Source organism: Protopterus annectens, chromosome 7.part0 (genome assembly GCF_019279795.1).
Source record: "Protopterus annectens isolate FY-2018-M chromosome 7.part0, PAN1.0, whole genome shotgun sequence".
In the NCBI taxonomy this organism is placed as follows: Eukaryota; Metazoa; Chordata; order Ceratodontiformes; family Protopteridae; genus Protopterus; species Protopterus annectens.
Window position 1 is genome coordinate 966,989,851 of NC_056739.1, and position 19,542 is coordinate 967,009,392.

A 19,542-nucleotide genomic window follows, 5' to 3' on the forward strand; every position below is an offset into this window, starting at 1 on the left:
CATGGCTCCAGCAACTCTGACCCTGTGGGTTCTGTCACTTAGCCAGTTTGCAACCCATCTTGTGATGTATGGGTTTACATTCAAGCTGATGAGTTTTTCGATGATACCTGAGTGGGGTATTGTGTCGAAGGCCTTTGCCAGGTCGAGGTAGGCTGTATGGACTGCCTTTCCTCATCAATGGCCTTGGTGACTGTCTCGAAAAAGTCAACCAAGTTTAAGAGGCAGGATCTGCCTTTGACAAAGCCAAACTGGGTTGGATCCAAAGTCTGCAAGTTCCCTATGTCTTTATTTATGAGTTCCATTATGATCCTCTCCATGGCTTTGCAGATAAGGCTTGTCAAGCTAATGGGGCGGTAATTTCCAGGGTCTGTGGAGGCACCGCCCTTATGAAGTGGGACCACAGTCGCCGTGCGCCACTCCTTGGAGTGCATATCCTGAGGTGAGGCTAAGATTAAACAGCTGTCCTAACTGTGGGTTTAATTCCTCGAGTTCATGAAGCACACAGCCGGGGACACCATCCGGTCCCATGGATGCTGTGTTTTTTGCCTTAGTGAGGGCAGTTCTCACCTGGGCGTTGGAGATGTTTGGGGGCTACAATCCTCTGCAATAGATATCTCTCCTTTTGCGGAGAAGTTTGCACTGAACCTGTCAGCCAGTATGTTGGCAATGTGTGTAGGTTCAGTAATTTTCACATCATTTTGAATTAATTCTGAGCATATCTGGGAGTTTCCTCCTAGGTTTCTAACATAGCTAAAGAAGGCCTTATGATTGTCTTTAGAGTCCTTGGCGATTTTTCTCTCAAAATTTGCCTTGGATGATTTTATGAGAGCTCTTAGTTTTTTACTTATAATGATCAAAGGTGTCTTACCTTTCAAGGATTTTGCTCTATCTTGTAGTAGCTTCCTCCTTTGTTGTAGAGCTTGTTTATGGCTGGGGTCCACCAGACTGGACGCTTGCCTTTGGTACAGAGAGTCTTAGTTTTGTTTGGGATTGCCTGATCCATGCAGTCCTGTAGGTGCTGGTAGAAGGCATTTGTAAGTGATTCAGCGGTTTAGTAATGTTTACCACTGGCTCAGGGGCCTTAAAGGAGACCACACTAGTTTTTAGAAGTGTGAAATCGGCTTTTGAGAAGTTTTTCACTGTGGTCTTTTTGTTTCAGGTGGGGCGGATGAGGACCTCCAGCGAGATTAGTTTATGATCTGATCTCACCAGTGAGGGGTATACTTCCGGTGTTGAACATTTTGATCCCATGTTCGTGATGATGAGATCATGAGGAAAAAAATCCCTTAACACTATCCTTATGTCCTAATGCCCTTAAGTACAGGAGCCTTCAAAGATAATTTTAATACAACTTTAATTTTTAACACTGTGAACACCACTGTAATTCCATTTTCAATTTTTAATTTTAAGTTTCTTACAGTGTGTGGTTCTTAAGGGTGTTTTGTATGTATTGCATGTTTTGGGTACATTTTACGGGCTGTTTTATCATTAATGTATTAAGATGTTTGACTTTTGATAACATGAAATTTATTTTTAAACATTTTTATCCTCTTTCGAGCCTGGTTGCCATACAATGTCCACTTGCTTGAATGTACACGCTAACCATATTTACTGTTTTTTACAATATGTTCTTATGGTATGTCTTTTATGGTTTCATTTCACTTTGTACTTAGTATATACTTTTCAGTTTTAATACGTAGTCCATCAATTTGTATACTAATGGGTGTATATCCATTTGATGTGTTGCCCTTTAATTTTTAATTGATTAATTCTGACAACAGGTCATGCTGCTTATTTAAGTGTTAGGGATTTTTTCCTCATTTGTCTGAAGAAGTTTTGCCCAATGTAGTAAAGCGAAAGCGCTTACTAAAATAAACTACTTCCTGGTGGATTATCTTTGAGCCTGCAGCGTTTATTTTGCTTTATTTAGTTATTATTTTTTGACTAATGGGAATAAGACATCTTTTCATAACCTGGTAATGCTGCATTATCATTATGGTTTAAGCATGTAGCATGTGCAAACATATGTATAGCGGAGAATATGTAACCATTAACAACAAGAAGTATGGAATTAGATATAAATTAAACTGTTCTTCTAAATTAATAGTGTACGTGGCTTCATGCACACTATGTTCAGCTTTCTATATAGGAAAGACTGAAAGACAGTTTAAAGAAAGAGTTTATGAACATACATACGCCATACAGAATAATAAAGCGGAGAATGCTCTAGTTAAACACATATCAACTAATCCAGGGCACAGCTTTAAATTTACAGCACTGGATCAAATTCAGACAAACATTAGAGGTGGCCCATATAACTTACTGTTAGAAGAGCGAGAACTTACTTGGCAATGGCGTACTAATGCCTTTATGTATCCAGGTCTAAATGACCATTGCAATATAGGCTGCCTATTAAAATTAAGAAGTCTGAACAGAAATTAAGATAATTAAGTACCATTTAGACCTATTTAGTTTTTTACATTGAATTTTATTTAAGACTTTAGCTTGTATGAGACACATACATATATAGACTTCTTTATTTATTATAATAATTTTTACACCTATTACTTGTTGTTGTATTCAGTGTTCTTAGCTTCTTACTGGGCTTTGCTTTTGTTATTTCAAAATATTGTATTCAACAAGTACTGAATGGTTTTTCAGATAAAAATTAAGATACATCTTATTAATATTTTAAATTTAAGAAGTATACATATATACATTATGCGAGAGGAGAAGCACAAAATGGAAATTTCGTGGAGATCCGGGGGTGGAGCCACCACAAGAGGGACGCTTGCAAGCCCTTTGATCGCTGTGGGATGCATGGGAGGCAAGGTATGACCACTGTACTAGGCGTCCACTGTAGAATCACATATTTGAGCCTGGCAAGAGGAGAGTGCTATGCTTGAGCCATGGACCCTAGAGCCCTCGGGACTCCGCTGACAGAACTTGAATGGAGAATGGCCCTTTGGAGCTGCAGATTTAGAACTCTGTCCACATGATGAGGAAGCCGTAAACTGCTTGTGTCTAATCAGCCCTATGAAATCTAAGAGCTGTGTGGGCGCCAGGTTGGACTTTTTGTATTTATTGTGATGCCCAGAAATGGAGCAAGATGGAAAAAGGAGTCTCGCGCCAAAAAAGTAGATGCCTTGTTAGGCGATGAGAGCCAGTCGTCAGGTAAGGAAAGACACCTAAACTCAGGTGGGCCGCTACCACTGCTAGTACTTTTGTTAAACACCCTGGGGGCATGGTGAGACCAAAGAGAAGGACCCCGGAACTGGTGATGACTGGCTCCCAGCCGGAGGCGGAGAAACCTCCTGGAGCGCCTGTCCATCAGGATGTGGTAAATGCGTCCTTGAGATCTATCCCGAGCACATCCAGTGATTTTCTCCCAGAAGGGGAGAATAGATTGCAAGTGACCATTCGGAATTTTTCTTTGGGGACTGCCAGATTCAAGAGAGGTCTAGAGTTGGTCTTAGTTCACGTCTTTTTAGCACTAAAAAGAAGTCTGGAGTAGAACCCTGATCGATCTGGTCTGGAGAGCAGGTGGATAGCTCTTTCTTTAGCAGATGGCCAATTTCTTGTAAAAGCGGCCTCCGTTGACGGGTGGGCGTCTGGGAGGGACTTCAACTTTGGAAGGTGAAGGAAAGAATCGTCCCTGGATGTGATTTGGAGAACAGTGGTCCGATGTTGGACTCCCATGCGCTAGGTGCCCAGCGATCCCCGACTGCCTCCAGAGTAGAGCAGTCGGGCAACCCCTCAGGGGTTGCTGTGCGGGCCACGTTCAGAGAAAGTTCCCTGGACCCGAAGGTTTCTGGGCCCCTCTGCCTCTAGGCGGCGTCTCCTGTCCTCCTCTGCACGGGAAGGACTGGTTGTCGGAGCAGGCTGGGACCACTGCGACTTCCGGAACCACATCTTCTTCAGCCCCTTTTGGTTCCTAGAATACAAGGCCTCTGGGGTGCAGAAAGCAGTTCCGGCGGCAGACAGCGTCGTCCCGTCCTTCTCGCTCTGGGTCAGCGTCTAGCGAAGCAGTGCTTGCCAAACGAGCAGAACCATCAAGGCGTTATAGCAGCGCCTTGAAGGAGCTCAGAAAAATACGCGGTAATGAGCCAGGCCTGGCGTCTGGTGACCAGTCACTGTCCCGCAGCTCTGGCCGGCGCCCTCCGTTGCATAGAGTAGCGCATAAGTGTTTATGACCCAGCCTAGGTGGCCATTTGGTAGGTGCAGAACTCTGTCACTCCTCGAAATGGACTCAGGGGATGCAGCGTATTCCTTGATAAGATCGCGCTGCATCCGAATAACATGTGCCAAATGGTTCAAGCGCCCTTACCGAGAAGGTCGCCGAACTGAACATCCGCTTCCCAAGCGGTCCATCATCCGAACCTCCTTGCCGGTGGGTGGACCTGAGGACTCTCCTGAGCCAGTTCCCTCTTTGTGGCCGCCGCCGTCAACATGGCATCTACAGGGCCCTTACTCCAATAGGTCCTGTGGAGGCGGACTAGAGACCCTATCGATCTTTTGGGAATTGGCTCACGATTGTCAGTTCCTTCACGCCCTGGTGGTAATAAGGTCCACCAGGGGTGGGCAGAGACACCGTAAGAGGTAGACGGGCCCGCTAATCCGGGCCTTCCAAGAACCGCTTTTACTCGTCCGCCCGTGAAGACTTAAGTAAGGGCAGACCACCCCCCCCTAATACGAGTATTTCCATGATGTCTCCTCAAGGAGAACATCCTCGGGGGTGACCCGTGGGAGCCTTCCCTTCCTCCAAGTCCGTATGTCTTCAGTGAGAGACTCCGGGAGTCAATGTGCCTCCCTTTTGCACGCATTAATAACTGAGGGGCCTCCTCTGGGGGCTGTCAGAGGATTCCTATAGCAGCAATTTGCTCCATGGGGAGCAACCTCTCCGGGGAGGCACAGAAACAGGCATGTCCCAGAGCCCGTGATGGTGGAAGCTCTGGCCCAGTGCAGAGGGAGCCGCCGGGACGGGGCGGGCGAAGCGAAGTGCCGGGGTCCGGAGACCCTCAACAGAGCCCCTCTCCACTACATCCAAAAGCGAGAGGGGCCGACCTCGACCAAAGAGATCCGACAATCGGCTCCCCTCGGATCGAAGAGTGGATCGAACCCGGCGCCGAAGCACTCGGATCCGAAGGACAATGCGCTCCGACACAGGCGGCGCCCGAGCACTGATCCCCGGATCCGAAGCGCCGGATCAGGCTCGAGATCGAGTCCGGCACTCGAGGCGGGTGGGATCCGAAGTACCAAAATACTATCGGCTCGACCTTCCCACGGCTCCAGCTGCTGGCTCCAGTTGCTCCGAACCCGGATGCGCGGGTGGGAGAAGGAGCAATAGGCTAAAAAGGTGTTGAGCTCCCAGATGAGGTAAAACACTCCATCTGCATCTGGGCCTGGATGAACCTTCTCATCATCGGTCCAGATCAGCATCAGAAAGAGCTATGGGTAGATCTGAAGAGCTACCGAGGTGAGCCTGGAGTGCCTCCTCGATAGCCTCGACGGAATAAGGTCTCCTCCTCCTCAGGACATTGAGAAGCACACAGGGGACGGGCGAGAAGGAGGAGACCCGAACCGTGTGAGCCGAGGCCAGCTTGGCTGGCGGGGCCGAGCAGAGGTCTCGGCCGCCCGCTTGTGGTCTTCTCCCTCCGATCACTGCTTCATCACTCTCTCTCCAGGCGGGAGTTTGAGTCCAGGAGCAGGAGGGTGCCACCAAGAGAACAACTGCAGAAACAGTAGTCCCGAGAAGGAGGCGGAGGCGAGGCGAGTCCAGTAAAGACCGCCAAGACCAACGGACCTCCGCTCCCTCAGTGCCTGAGGGGTTGAACCCTGCACAAATGGAACAACCAGATGTGGGTGTTCAACCCCAAGACACTAACACACAGTGTGGCCATCAACCCGGTGAGCTTATGGCCACTCGAGACTTATTCAATATGGGTTAGGCTGTTCAGCCATAATCTATAAAACCTAAAGTTACAAGTAACTTAAACAACACAAAAAAGCACACAGGCCTACACACACACACTCCTTTAGCGAGGAGGAATAAAAATTATTATAACTTAAAATAAACTTAAAACAGTCTATATTAAAGGGAAACCTACTACTTTCACACAAATTTAGTTAAAAGAAACAAAAAATTCTCTGTTTTTAAACAAGAAAAAGTTCCATAGCTGGGAAGCTATGTATCCACATCCAGTTACCAGCTAGCGGCAAACAGATCTCTGAGGTCATGAGGGTGAGCAGGGCACGTGTGGGTGAGGGCTGAGAGCTTGGATCCTGCTGAAACCATGCGGTTCGGATCCGATGTCGGATCCGCCTTTACAGGTTGCGAACAAATAGATATCCTACTTCCAGATTTTTATTTTTAAACATTTTATCCTCTTTAAAGCCTGGTTTGCCGCCTGTTGTCCACTTCCTTGAATGCTACCTTCAACCATATTTACTGTTTTTACAATATGTTCTTATGTGTGGTGAATGTCTTTATGGTTTCTACTTCACTTTGTAACTTCAGTATATTTCTTTTCAGTTTTAATACGTAGATCCATCAATTTGTATACTAATGGGTGTATATCCATTTGATGAAGCTGCTTCCTTATAACTAATTTTAATTGATTAATTCTGACAAGAGGTCTGACAAGAGGTCATGCTGCTTATTTAAGTGTTGGGGATTTTTTCTCATTTGTCTGAAGAAGTTTTGCTCAATGTAGTAAAGCGAAAAGCGACTACTAAAATAAACTACTTCTGGTGGATTATCTTTGAGCCAAAGCAGCGGCGTTTATTTTGCTTTTATTTAGTTATTATTTTTTTTTTGACTAATGGGAATAAGACATCTTTTCATAACCTGGTAATGCCGCATTATCATTATGGTTTAAAAGCAGTGCCCGATAAGATTCATCTAGCAACAATGTAACAAATTGAAAGATCTCAGTAAATCAGCAAAGTTGCATCAACTGCAGTATATATATTATTGCATCTACTGTGCAACTTCTGGCTGAGACTTTAAAAAGTATGAGGTATAATGTGGCAAACAGTTTCTGCAGACTCATTTTGTTCACTCATTCCCAACATCTATTAACAAAAACTGAGTGTGAATTAAAAATACACTCATCAAGGATCAGTCCTTCAAACAGGTCAAGCTTTCATTCAAAAAAATGCAAGCAAAATATGGGTAAAGGAATATATAGATCCCAAAAGGAAAAGTTGTAAAAATTAAACAAAAAAGACTTGGCTGAAACTGACAAAGAAATCTCAACTTGGCATGAATAAACTTTAGGAGCTCCACTGCTCCTTCTTCAAACTGAAGAAAAAAATTATATAAACAGCAAAAGCAGTTACATAAAGTGAGCCTCCTGACAAAAATGAAATGTACTTTTGGTACATTATGCATGTATAACCGTAAAAAGATTTAAAAATTCAGAACAGCATATGTATATGTATGTATGCATCTGGATGCACACAACATCAAACCTCATATAACCAAACTTAATCTTTCCATGGACAAGAAGGTAATAGGCAAAAAGCTGGAGAAAGCCACCTGAATGAAGCGACTTTTCCCGGAGGCAATAAACACTTGCCCACATACACATGAAACACACGCAAGTTAAGTAAAACCCACCTGGGTGGTGGCTGCCCCAACTATATATGAAACTCTCGAGATCGTACGCAGTGAAAGAAAGGGCATGTTTAATTAGTAGCCCTGAACTGGAACAGCTAGTAACAAGGAAAAGAGTGAAGGTATACATGCATGGTTAGGAACACAACGAGCACAATTTCCTTGGTGGAGACTTGGAAAACTGCCTGCAGTTTGTTTTTTGTGCGTTTGTGTGTGGGGGTACAGTCATGCTGGCTTATAGCCCATGCAGCAGAGGCATGCTCATTACATGCCCTACATGTAGGTGCTAAGCTTAGCACACAGGGGAAAAAGCTAAAACTCATATGAAAGAAAAACAAATGGCTACATGCAGTGGCTCTCAGCCATAAGATATTACAGAGCTGATTCACAATGGAGGGATCTGAAGGTTAGCATGCAAAAAAATATATATATTTTCAGCACTCTCCCCAAATAAATAAATGACTTGTAGTTGCACACATAATGTGACAAAGGAGAAAATTACTTTCTCTACTTAGTTTGCTTTCTGCAGTGCAAAAAGCTGAAAAGCCCCCTGACCAAACTGTACATTCGCAGATGGTAGCATATGGAAGCAACACTTACACAGAACAGTAATAAGTATCAAGCAAAACATAAGCCAAGCCCTCTGACAAACAGATAGTATCATATGGGAGAAACAAAGAATTGTTAATATCAAACAAAAACAAAAGTTATGTACTAATCATAATGCTAAATCTATGTTGTCTTCTTTCATCTGTCTCATTCTGTGGATTACCGAATCTAAGGCCAGCACTTCAGAATCTTCAGCTCCAAAGTTTCACCATTTAAATGGAGACTGGCATACAGGGCGGAACAGTTTATTTACCATTTTCCTCATGGTAGTGGGATCTCTGAGTTGGTATATTTAGTTAGGAGGGGGTGGGGGGTGCCTGCCCCCCTGCAAAAACGTAAAAAAAATATTGTTTTATTATTTTTTTTTATTTACATTTCAAACTTTCAAAACTTCTCTTACAGTCTCAACCCTATGAAATTCAGTTATGAAACTCTGAAATTTAGAAGTGGACCCATACACAGGCACACACACACACACGCACAAAACTACACTAAGATCGTACAAAACTGAGGAAAGCTGTATAGATGGCTTTCTGGGGAAGAAAGAGCACATGGATAATTAGCATATGTCTCTCCCCCTGGAGCACCTCATTAGTATTCAGCACAGCCACAGGGCCAGCCCTTTTCATGGTGCTGCATATCTTCATGTTGGAGGACCATGCAACACTGTAAGGATGCTTGTTGAAGACCAAAATAGCTACTGTGACTGTACTTTTATGAATTCAGACATATATTCTTCACAATCATGCATGAAAGTGGCAGTGATTTTTGTATTAATGTTCCCATGATTTGTTTGTTGTTTCTGTTCTTATTTATTGACTGAAGCTTCATATTGTTTAATACAGACTACTTATAACAGCTGAGCCGTGCAAATGTAACTACGTCTCTCATATGCCATACAAAATTCCAGTTCTATGCCAATTCAAAAGTCATGAAATTTTAAATGTTTCTCACCTGCCCAGTGTGCCTCCAGCTTGTGTGTAGTACTTATTGTAGTCAAGTCTCAGAAGAAGCTGTGCCAAATCTGGATTGATCTGATGGTTTCTTACACTGGAAAGTATCTTGAAAAGCAATGATGATTGCCTGCTGAATCCCTGCAGCAAAAAAAAGAGGGTGAGTAGATATACTATTATTCAAGTGCTGGTCCGTTTTTTTTTTTTTTTTTTTTTTTTTTTTTGTGTGGATATTATATTTAAATACACACACACACACACACACACACACCTATGGATATTATATCTAAATGCATACATACACACATATAACATATAACATGTATTATTTTGAACATTTTTATTTAACATTTGTTAATCAGGAAAGTCTGGGGAGAAACATTACAGATGTATGTCTTTCTAATGTGGGAGGAAACCGGAGCAACCCATAGGAGGAAACCCACCATCCGGAACACAGGGAGGACATGCAGACTGCAAACAAAAGGCATCCCAGCCGAAAATCGAACAGGAGAACCTCTTGCTGTGAGGTGACAACACTACCGCTGCACCACTGCACCATCCATTTTTAGTTTACTTGAATTCACAGTATTTAGTGTCCATGACATCTGACTACTTTACTACTTTATTTATGTTAAAAGGTTCTCACTTTGAGCTAATCTCTACCTTCCCTCCATTAGAGGGTCATTGCAACTGTAACACTGAGCAGCTGTACTTCACCTGACTTATGTAGTCACTTCAGACTGGGATGACTTTCTACAAGATCTATTCATGTTTTTTTTATAAATGAGCCACGTTTATTTTGATCTTTTGATTTTTCTTTATAAAACGTTTACTATTTAATCATGATTGTTTGATGGCTTCATATTTCATCATAGCATTCGCATTATAGCATTCGCATTATAAGCAAAAATCGTGGTTTCATTACTGATTGGCTTGTTTTGCTATGTAGTTTATGAACACATCGCTGGTGTTGAGCATTTAAATACCCAGTTGATTGGCGCTATTAGATTTTGCATTGAGAAAGACAGATAGGCAAAACCCCAAACTGCAAGTACTCTTTGGAACTTGAGTAAAGAGAGTTGAATGTTTGCAACAGTGCTAGCTCTGTTTTATACACGCTATATTTTTAATGTATATATATGAGTATACTTGTTTACATACACGTACTTACATCATAGGCTTACTTTTACTGTTTTATAAATAAATGCACCACTTTTACAACAACAACATATAATTACTACTCGTTTTTATATCTAGTTTTTGAATAACTATTTTAATGTAATCACAAAGGCTTTAGTTTAATCATTACTTTTACATCACTTATACCTGTTTTATATATTTACATATTACTTTATAAGATTTTGTTCTTAGACTTGCACTAAAAGACCAGTCTGATTTAGATGAACAATTGACTCAGCCAAACTGTATTTTAGCACTTTGTATTATACTTTAAATTAACTTTTTATGTTTTGTTGGCTTTTTTCTATATACAAATGAGCTTAGAGTTATGTCTTGAGAGTTGATTAAGATTTATTAACAAAGAAGTGGTTTTAGAAATTTAATTTAATTTCATCTATTTATATACATATATATATTTTATTGTATATAAATATAGAACACTTCTTTATACATACTTCTTTATTGCTGCTGCAAGTTGTGTGCTTCCATTTACTTTTTAAAACTTTAACTTGCTAATTGACACTTAAAGTTAATGATTTTAGTGACGTGAATGTATAAATACGCAAATTAATTAAGGTGTTGAATGTCTGAAGAAGTCGCTCAAACATTGAGCGACGAAAAGCGCTTTACGTTTACTTGTAATAAACCTGTGTGTTTTAGTCTTCAGTGACGCGTTGGACCATTTTTTAGTGTATTCAGTAATGTTTACCACTGGCTCAGGGGCCTTAAAGGAGACCACACTAGTTTTTAGAAGTGTGAAATCGGCTTTTGAGAAGTTTTTCACTGTGGTCTTTTTTGTTTCCGGTGGGGGCGGGATGAGGACCTCCAGCGAGATTAGTTTATGATCTGATCTCACCAGTGAGGGGTATACTTCTGGTGTTGAACATTTTGATCCCATGTTCGTGATGATGAGATCATGGGGAAAAAAATCCCTTAACACTATCCTTATGTCCTAATGTCCTTAAGTACAGGAGCCTTCAAAGATAATTTTAATACAACTTTAATTTTTTAACACTGTGAACACCACTGTAATTCCATTTTCAATTTTTAATTTTAAGTTTCTTACAGTGTGTGGTTCTTAAGGGTGTTTTGTATGTATTGCATGTTTTGGGTACATTTTACGGGCTGTTTTATCATTAATGTATTAAGATGTTTGACTTTTGATAACATGAAATTTATTTTTAAACATTTTTATCCTCTTTCGAGCCTGGTTGCCATACAATGTCCACTTGCTTGAATGTACACGCTAACCATATTTACTGTTTTTTACAATATGTTCTTATGGTATGTCTTTTATGGTTTCATTTCACTTTGTACTTAGTATATACTTTTCAGTTTTAATACGTAGTCCATCAATTTGTATACTAATGGGTGTATATCCATTTGATGTGTTGCCCTTTAATTTTTAATTGATTAATTCTGACAACAGGTCATGCTGCTTATTTAAGTGTTGGGGATTTTTTCTCATTTGTCTGAAGAAGTTTTGCTCAATGTAGTAAAGCGAAAGCGCTTACTAAAATAAACTACTTCCTGGTGGATTATCTTTGAGCCTGCAGCGTTTATTTTGCTTTATTTAGTTATTATTTTTTGACTAATGGGAATAAGACATCTTTTCATAACCTGGTAATGCTGCATTATCATTATGGTTTAAGCAGTGCCCGGTAAGTTCATCTAGCAAATAACAAATTGAAGATCTCAGTAAATCAGCAAGTTGCATCAACTGCAGTATATATATTATTGCATCTACTGTGCAACTTCTGGCACAGACTTTAAAAAGTGAGGTATAATGTGGCAAACAGTTTCTGCAGACTCATTTTGTTCATCATTCCTAACATCTATTAACAAAACTAGTGTGAATTAAAAATACACTCATCACATCAGTCCTCAAACAGGTCAAGTCATTCAAAAAAATGCAAGCAAAATATGGGTAAAGGAATATATAGATCCCAAAAGGGAAAGAAAAATTAAACAAAAAAGACTGGAAACTGACAAAGAAATTCAACAGCATGAATAAACTTTAGGAGCTCCACTGCTCCTTCTTCAAACTGAAGAAAAAAATTATATAAGCAGCAAAAGCAGTTACATAAAGTAGCCCCTGACAAAATGAAATGTACTTGCACATTATATGTATAACCGTAAAAAAGATTTAAAAAATTCAGAACAGCATATGTATATGTATGTATGTATCTGGATCTACTTCTTAACATCGAACCTCATATAACCAAGCTTAATTTCCATGACAAGAAAATAGCAAAAGCTGAAATACCCGAATGGCGACTTTTTCCCGGAGTAAGTAAACACTTGCCCACATACACATGAAACACACACCAAAGTTAAGTAAAACCCACCTAGGTGGGGTGGCTTTGCCCCCCCCCCAACTATATATAGAAAAGTACAGTTTTGTACCTACCATAAATGTAGATGTTCGAGGATCTCCATTGCTGCAGTCCTTACATGTGGGTAGTCCGCTGTCCACAATCGGCCCGAATACCAAAGGGCTAGAACCGGCGTCGGTCATCGGCGCCCGAGACTGACGTCAGTACGTGCCAGTACAAATGCGCATGACCGACGCCATATCCTCAGTCTTTCTTGCCTCAGACGTCAGAATGCAAAAAACACCACCCAAAACCCAACCTAAAGAAAAGGGGGAAGGAGGGAGGGAAATTGGACTGCAGCAATGGAGATCCTCGAACATCTACATTTATGGTAGGTACAAAACTGTACTATGTTCTTCGTCTCCCATTGCTGCAGTCCTTACATATGGGTAGAATCCCAGAGCAATGGAAAAAGGGAGGCTGGCTAACTAAATAGCATTAGGAGCTGCTAACATGCCCTGTAAGATTGCAGTGGCAAACCCAGCCCTAGACCTAGAATAAAGAGGTAAATGATAATGCTTTGTAAATGTATGTACAGAACTCCAAGTAGCTGCCTCTAGAATGTCTTTAGTAGCTACCCCCCTTAAAAAAGCAGTAGAGGTGGCCGTAGCCCTAGTAGAATGAGGCCTAATCCCAACTGGAACATCCTTTCCATGATGAGAGTAACAAAAAGCAATACAATGGCCAATCCACTTGGAAATAGTTTGTTTCGAGACAGCTTTCCCTTGTGAAGTCAAAGCAAAAGAAACAAATAATTGTTGAGATTTTCTGAACTCTTTGGTTCTGTTCAAATAATATCTTAACTGCCTATGTACATCCAAAGAATGCAAAACTTTTTCCCCTTTATTTTGGGGGTTAGCATAAAAAGTAGGCAAATGTATAGATTGGTTCAATGCCACATTAGAAATCACTTTAGGCATAAAAGTAGGATTAGTACGTAAGGAAACTCTGTCCTTGTGAAAAATCAGAAAAGGTTCCACTGCCATGAGGGCTGTAATTCAGATACCCTTCTAGCAGAAATAACAGCCAACAAAAAAGCAGTCTTCCAAGACAACAATTTCAATTCAGCTGTTGCTGCAGGTTCAAAAGGAGGCAGAGTGAGCTTTTCCAAAACAAAATTAAGATCCCAGGCAGGAGTAGGAGCTCTTCGTGGGGGTCTTATATTCTTTGCCCCTCTAAGAAACTGTTTAACCAATGGATGTGAAAACAAAGGAGGGTCACAATCATAGTGAGCAGAAATAGCTGCAGCATGCACTTTTACAGAAGAGAAGGACAAACCCCTGTCCAGTAAAACAGTCAAATATTGCAATGTACAACTCAAATTAGGCAAATTGACATCAAAGCCTTTAGCTGAACTCCAAAGAAAAAATTTCTTCCATTTATTAGCATAAACCTTTCGAGTACTAGGTCGTCTGGCTTCCAAAATAACATCCAAAACTTGTTGAGGGAGCTGAAGGCCCTCTTTCTTTAAAACAGAATGCGCCAGGCTGTCAGGTGTAGGGATTGCACCCTGACATTGAGAAAATGATTGTTTTCCTGAGACAATAAGTGAGGAATTTGTGGTAATGGCCAAGGTGTCCCATGAATTAAGCTCCTCAACAGAGGGTACCAATGCTGACGAGGCCAATCCGGTGCTATAAGGATCATGCAAGGTTTGTCCCTCCTGACTTTCAACAGTACCTTTGGAAGAAGAGGCAAAGGAGGAAAAGCATACACGTGAAGGTTGCTCCAACTGAAGGATAGTGCATCTATTTTCCAGGCTTTTGGATGAAACAGCCTTGTGCAAAACAGAGGCAGTTGGAAATTCAGAGGAGAAGCGAACAGATCTATGTCTGGAGTTCCCCAAGCCATGGTCAACTGAAGAAATACCTGAGGGTCCAACTTCCATTCGTGATGATCCACCATCTGTCTGCTCAGAACATCTGCCAAAGAATTTTGCGCTCCTGGCAGAAACTGTGCTCAAAGAGTGATGTGCAGATTTAAAGCAGTTTCCCATAACAGCATTGCTTGTCTGCAAAGAGGGTAAGAATGAGTTCCCCCCTGCTTGTTGATGTACCACATGACAGTTGTGTTGTCTGTTCGAATCAACACCAGTCCTGGTTGAAGTAGGTCCTTGAATGCTTCCAAAGCAAATTGAACTGCCAGCATCTCTTTCATGTTGATATGCAAGTGAAGCAACTCTGGGGGCCAAAGGTCTTGAATCCATTTTCCTTTGAAATGAGCTCCCCAGGCTGACTCCGAGGCGTCTGTCGTTAATATCTGACTTGCCTCCGGTTGGGTCACAGAGAGTCCCTTGTTTAAGTGACATTCCTGAGCCCACCACACAAATTCTTTCTGAATGCAAGGTAGAATCCGAATGACAGTGTCCAAATCGTGGCTGTGTTGAGTCCAAACGCTTTTGAGATACCATTGTAGCTTCCTCATATGCAGTTTGGCATTGGGAAGTACTAGAATGCAAGATGCCATGAACCCCAAGGCTTGAAGAACTGTCCTTGCAGTCAGCCTGGACATTAGTGATAGCTGTTGGAAGTATAGGTGAAGATTTCTTTGTTTGTCCGGGGTAAGAAATGCCATCTGAGCAGCTGTATTCAGTCTTACACCCAGAAAACACAGCTCTTGTGAGGGTACTAGACTGGACTTTATTTCGTTCACAGAATACCCTAGGCATCTTAAGACTGTTATTACATACTGCAGATGCTGAAGAAGGTCGTGCTTGGCTTGAGCCAGAATCAAACAGTCGTCCAGATAAGGATAAATCTGAATTCCTTTTAGTCTGAGAAAAGCTATTACTGGAGCCAGGACTTTTGTGAATACCCTGGGCGCAGTAGACAAGCCAAAGGGCAATGCAAAGAACTGATAATGCAAATTCCCATTCCGAAATCTCAGGAATTTCCTGCAACTGGACCTGATAGGAATGTGAAGATAGGCCTCTTTGAGATCCAGAGTCACCATCCAGTGATCTCTGCCCAGCATAGGTAACAGCTGTTGCAGTGTTAACATCTTGAATTTTGGAATTTCCAGAAAGGTGTTTAGAATGGACAAATCCAGAATAGGTCTCCAAGTATTTCCTTTCTTTGGCACCAAGAAAAGACGGGAGTAAAACCCTGTGCCTCTTTCCGTAGAAGGAACTTCCTGTATTGCTCCCAACTGAAGCAGAGAAGAAATTTGTGCCTGTGCCTCCAGTCTTTGCTGATGAGGCACATCCGGCATGCCTTTGAAAGGAGGGAATGTGTGAAAATAAAATTTGTAGCCTCGATTTATTATGTCCAATACCCATTTGTCCTGGGTAACCAAATGCCAACTCCTTTTGAAAAGTCCCAGTTTTCCCCCTAGAGGAGCTGCCAGCAAAGCAGAGTCTGGCAGCTGAAGACACAGGTCATTGGGTCTGTTTCCGAAAGGACTGACCCCTGCCCTCCCCAGCAGAAGGGGTAGAAGAACTCAAAGTCCTAGAAGTAACAGGGCCCTGAGAGGAAGCCCTACCTCTACCTCCTCGACCTGCCCCTAGAATGAAAATCCGAAGAGGGAAAGACCATCCCTAGCAGGCCAATTCCTACTGAACTTAGGGGCTGAACCTGTAAAGTCCTTAACTGTCTGCATAGACTTAACTTTTTCCTCCATTTTTTTCAAAACTGATTCTACTGGAGGGCCAAAAAGAACATCAGATTGCAGAGGAGCATCCACAATTCGAGCCTTAACATGCTCTGACAAGGTCTGATCTTTAAGCCAGGCATGCCTGCGAACAACTGAACTAGTAGCAGCCACCCTGGAAGAAGCTTGTAAAGCATCAAAACCACACTGCAAAGAATGCTTACCAACCTGGTCTGAAGCATGCACTAAATCCTGAAGCTCCTTACATTCAATACCTTCAGCTAAAGCATCTACTTTACATTTCAATTGTCCCAGTAAATAATTTTGATACCTGAGCATATGAAACTGACAATTTAAAGCTCTCATAGCCAACGTAGAAGAGGTATACAGTTTTTTACCCCACCTATCCAGGGCCCTAGCATCCTTGTCCAGAGGAACTGGATTCTTAACCACAGAAGCCTTAACACCTTTGGGGCCTTGAGAAATAGTTTCTGGATCAGCCCTAGGACTCTTATATAAGTACTTGTGAGCTTCCGAACCCTGTAGTATCTATCTGGTTTAACCGGGCAGGAGGCAGAGAATCTGGGTTAAGGGCAGCCTCAGAAAATACATCCTGAACAACATCCAGTACAGGGGGAATAGCCAAGGGCCTGTGCTGAGGCAAAAACAAGAATTCTCTTAGCCTTTTACGAGAATCAGAATAATCCTGGCCTTCCCATTTGAAATGTTCCCTCATGGAATGCAAAGTCTCAGAGAAAGAAAAATCTTCTGGAGGGGACGCAGAGGGAATAGTGTCCTCAGCCTCCGAATCAGAATAGGGAGGGAAATCCTGAAGTTCTTCCACAGAGGAGTCTGACTCATTGGAAGACTGAACCAAACCCTCCAACTCTGTCTCTACCCTGGGCCTCTTCTCAGGGGGGGGCATAGAACCCCTAATTAAAGTAATTAAATCTTCAGCCATCTTTAACATGTGCTTCCTAGGAGCTGGACCCTGGGGACTAGCACCAGCAGGGGCAGACTTAGACTTAGAATGGCTTTTGCTTTGAGAAGGAGGAGGCCTAACTACCCTATGAGGGGAGGGAACCACCGACATCTGAGAAGCACCCTCAGCCTGGCCTAACACAGGAGAAGCCACTTCCTGTAGTAACAAAGGCTCCCCTTGAGACTCAGTTAAACTTTCAGAAGGAGCCGCTGAAGTAGTCGGTGGTTCTACAGAACCGGCGTCCGGAGCGGACGACTCATCCTGTTTGGACCGCAAAGACTTCTCTTTGCGTTTCTTAGAAGAAACAGGCGTCGGAGAATCCGACGGCATGTTGTAATTACAACGTTTACCAAACACGAGCCTAGCACAGTCCAACCGACGTTTAATAGTACGCTTGTTAAAAGTAGCACAAAAGCGACACCCAACAACGTCGTGCTCAGGCCCTAAACAAGGAATACAAAGTGAATGGTAATCCCTATGAGGAATCTGTTTCCCACAAGAAATACAGTTATTAACTTTTTCTGACATCCGTCAATACTGAGGCAAGAAAAAGACAAAAGTGTCCCCAACGGGGTACTTAGCCCAACTTGGTCTCCGGTCTGAAACTCGAAAACCGACAATTCCAGAACGCCGAACGGCACTTGCAAATGCTGCTTCTGCTTAGGACCACGCGGCAAGAAAGACTGAGGATATGGCGTCGGTCATGCGCATTTGTACTGGCACGTACTGACGTCAGTCTCGGGCGCCGATGACCGACGCCGGTTCTAGCCCTTTGGTATTCGGGCCGATTGTGGACAGCAGACTACCCATATGTAAGGACTGCAGCAATGGGAGACGAAGAACATCTGCAGGATCGTACTGCAGTGAAAGAAAAGGGCATGTTTAATTAGTAGCCCTGGAACTGGAACAGCTGGCCAGCTTAGGAAAGGAGTGAAGGTATACATGCGCATGGTTAGGAACACACAACAGGCACAATTTCCTTGGTGGAGACTTGGAAAACTGCCTGCAGTTTGTTTTTTGTGCGTTTGTGTGTGGGGGTGCAGTCATGCTGGCTTATAGCCCATGCAGCAGAGAGGCATGCTCATTACATGCCCTACATATGGGGTGCTAAAAGCTTAGCACACACGCAGGGAAAAGCTAAAACTCATATGAAAGAAAAACAAATGGCTGCATGCATGATGGCTCTCAGCCATAAGATATTGCAGGGCTGATTCACAATGGAGGGATCTGAAGGTTAGCATTCAAAAAAAAATGTATATTTTCAGCACTCTCCCCAAATAAATAAATGACTTGTAGTTGCACACATAATGTGACAAAGGAGAAAATTACTTTCTCTACTTAGTTTGCTTTCTGCAGTGCAAAAAGCTGAAAAGCCCCCTGACTAAACTGTACATTCGCAGATGGTAGCATATGGAGGCAACACTTACAAAGAACAGTAATAAGTATCAAGCAAAACATAAGCCAAGCCCTCTGACAAACAGATAGTATCATATGGGGGAAACAATTTCAAAGAATTGTTAATATCAAACAAAAACAAAAGTTATGTATTAATCATAATGCTAGATCTATGTTGTCTTCTTTCATCTGTCTCATTCTGTGGTTTACCGACTCTAAGGCCAGCACTTCAGAATCTTCAGCTCCAAAGTTTCACCATTTAAATGGAGATTGGCATACAGGGCGGAACGGTTTATTTACCATTTTCCTCATGGTAGTGGGATCTCTGAGTTGGTATATTTAGTTAGGAGGGGGTGAGGGGGCCTGCCCCCCTGCAAAAATGTAAAATAAAATTGTTTTATTATTTTTTTATTTACATTTCAAACTTTCAAAACTTCTCTTACGGTCTCAACCCTATGAAATTCAAAGTTTTGAAACTCTGAAATTTAGAAGTAGACCCATACACAGACACACACACGCACGCACAAAACTACACTAAGATCGTACAAAACTGAGGAAAGCTGTATAGATGGCTTTCTGGGGAAGAAAGAGCACATGGATAATTAGCACAGGGCCAGCCCTTTTCGTGGTGCTGCATGTCTTCATGTTGGAGGACCATGCAACACTGTAAGGATGCTTGTTGAAGACCAAAATAGCTACTGACACTGTACTTTTATGAATTCAGACATATACCCTTCACTTTCTTCACAGTCATGCATGAAAGTGGCAGTCATTTTTGTATTAATGTTCCCATGATTTGTTTGTTGTTTCTTTTGTTTGTTGTTTCTGTTCTTATTTATTGAC

At 42.2% G+C, this 19,542-nt stretch overlaps 1 protein-coding gene across 2 annotated transcripts in view; it reads right to left on the reverse strand.

Annotated features, from left to right (window-relative positions):
* Positions 1 to 19,542, reverse strand: part of TUBGCP4 (tubulin gamma complex associated protein 4) — a 944,163-nt gene that overhangs the window by 34,311 nt on the left and 890,310 nt on the right. Inside the window, exon 17 of one of the 2 annotated variants that reach the window (XM_044077538.1) lies at positions 9,182 to 9,321. The exons of the other annotated variant lie outside the window; for it this stretch is intronic. Coding sequence (XP_043933473.1) covers positions 9,182 to 9,321 — 140 coding nt within the window. The remainder of the gene's footprint in view (positions 1 to 9,181; positions 9,322 to 19,542) is intronic. 2 annotated transcript variants of the gene reach the window in all.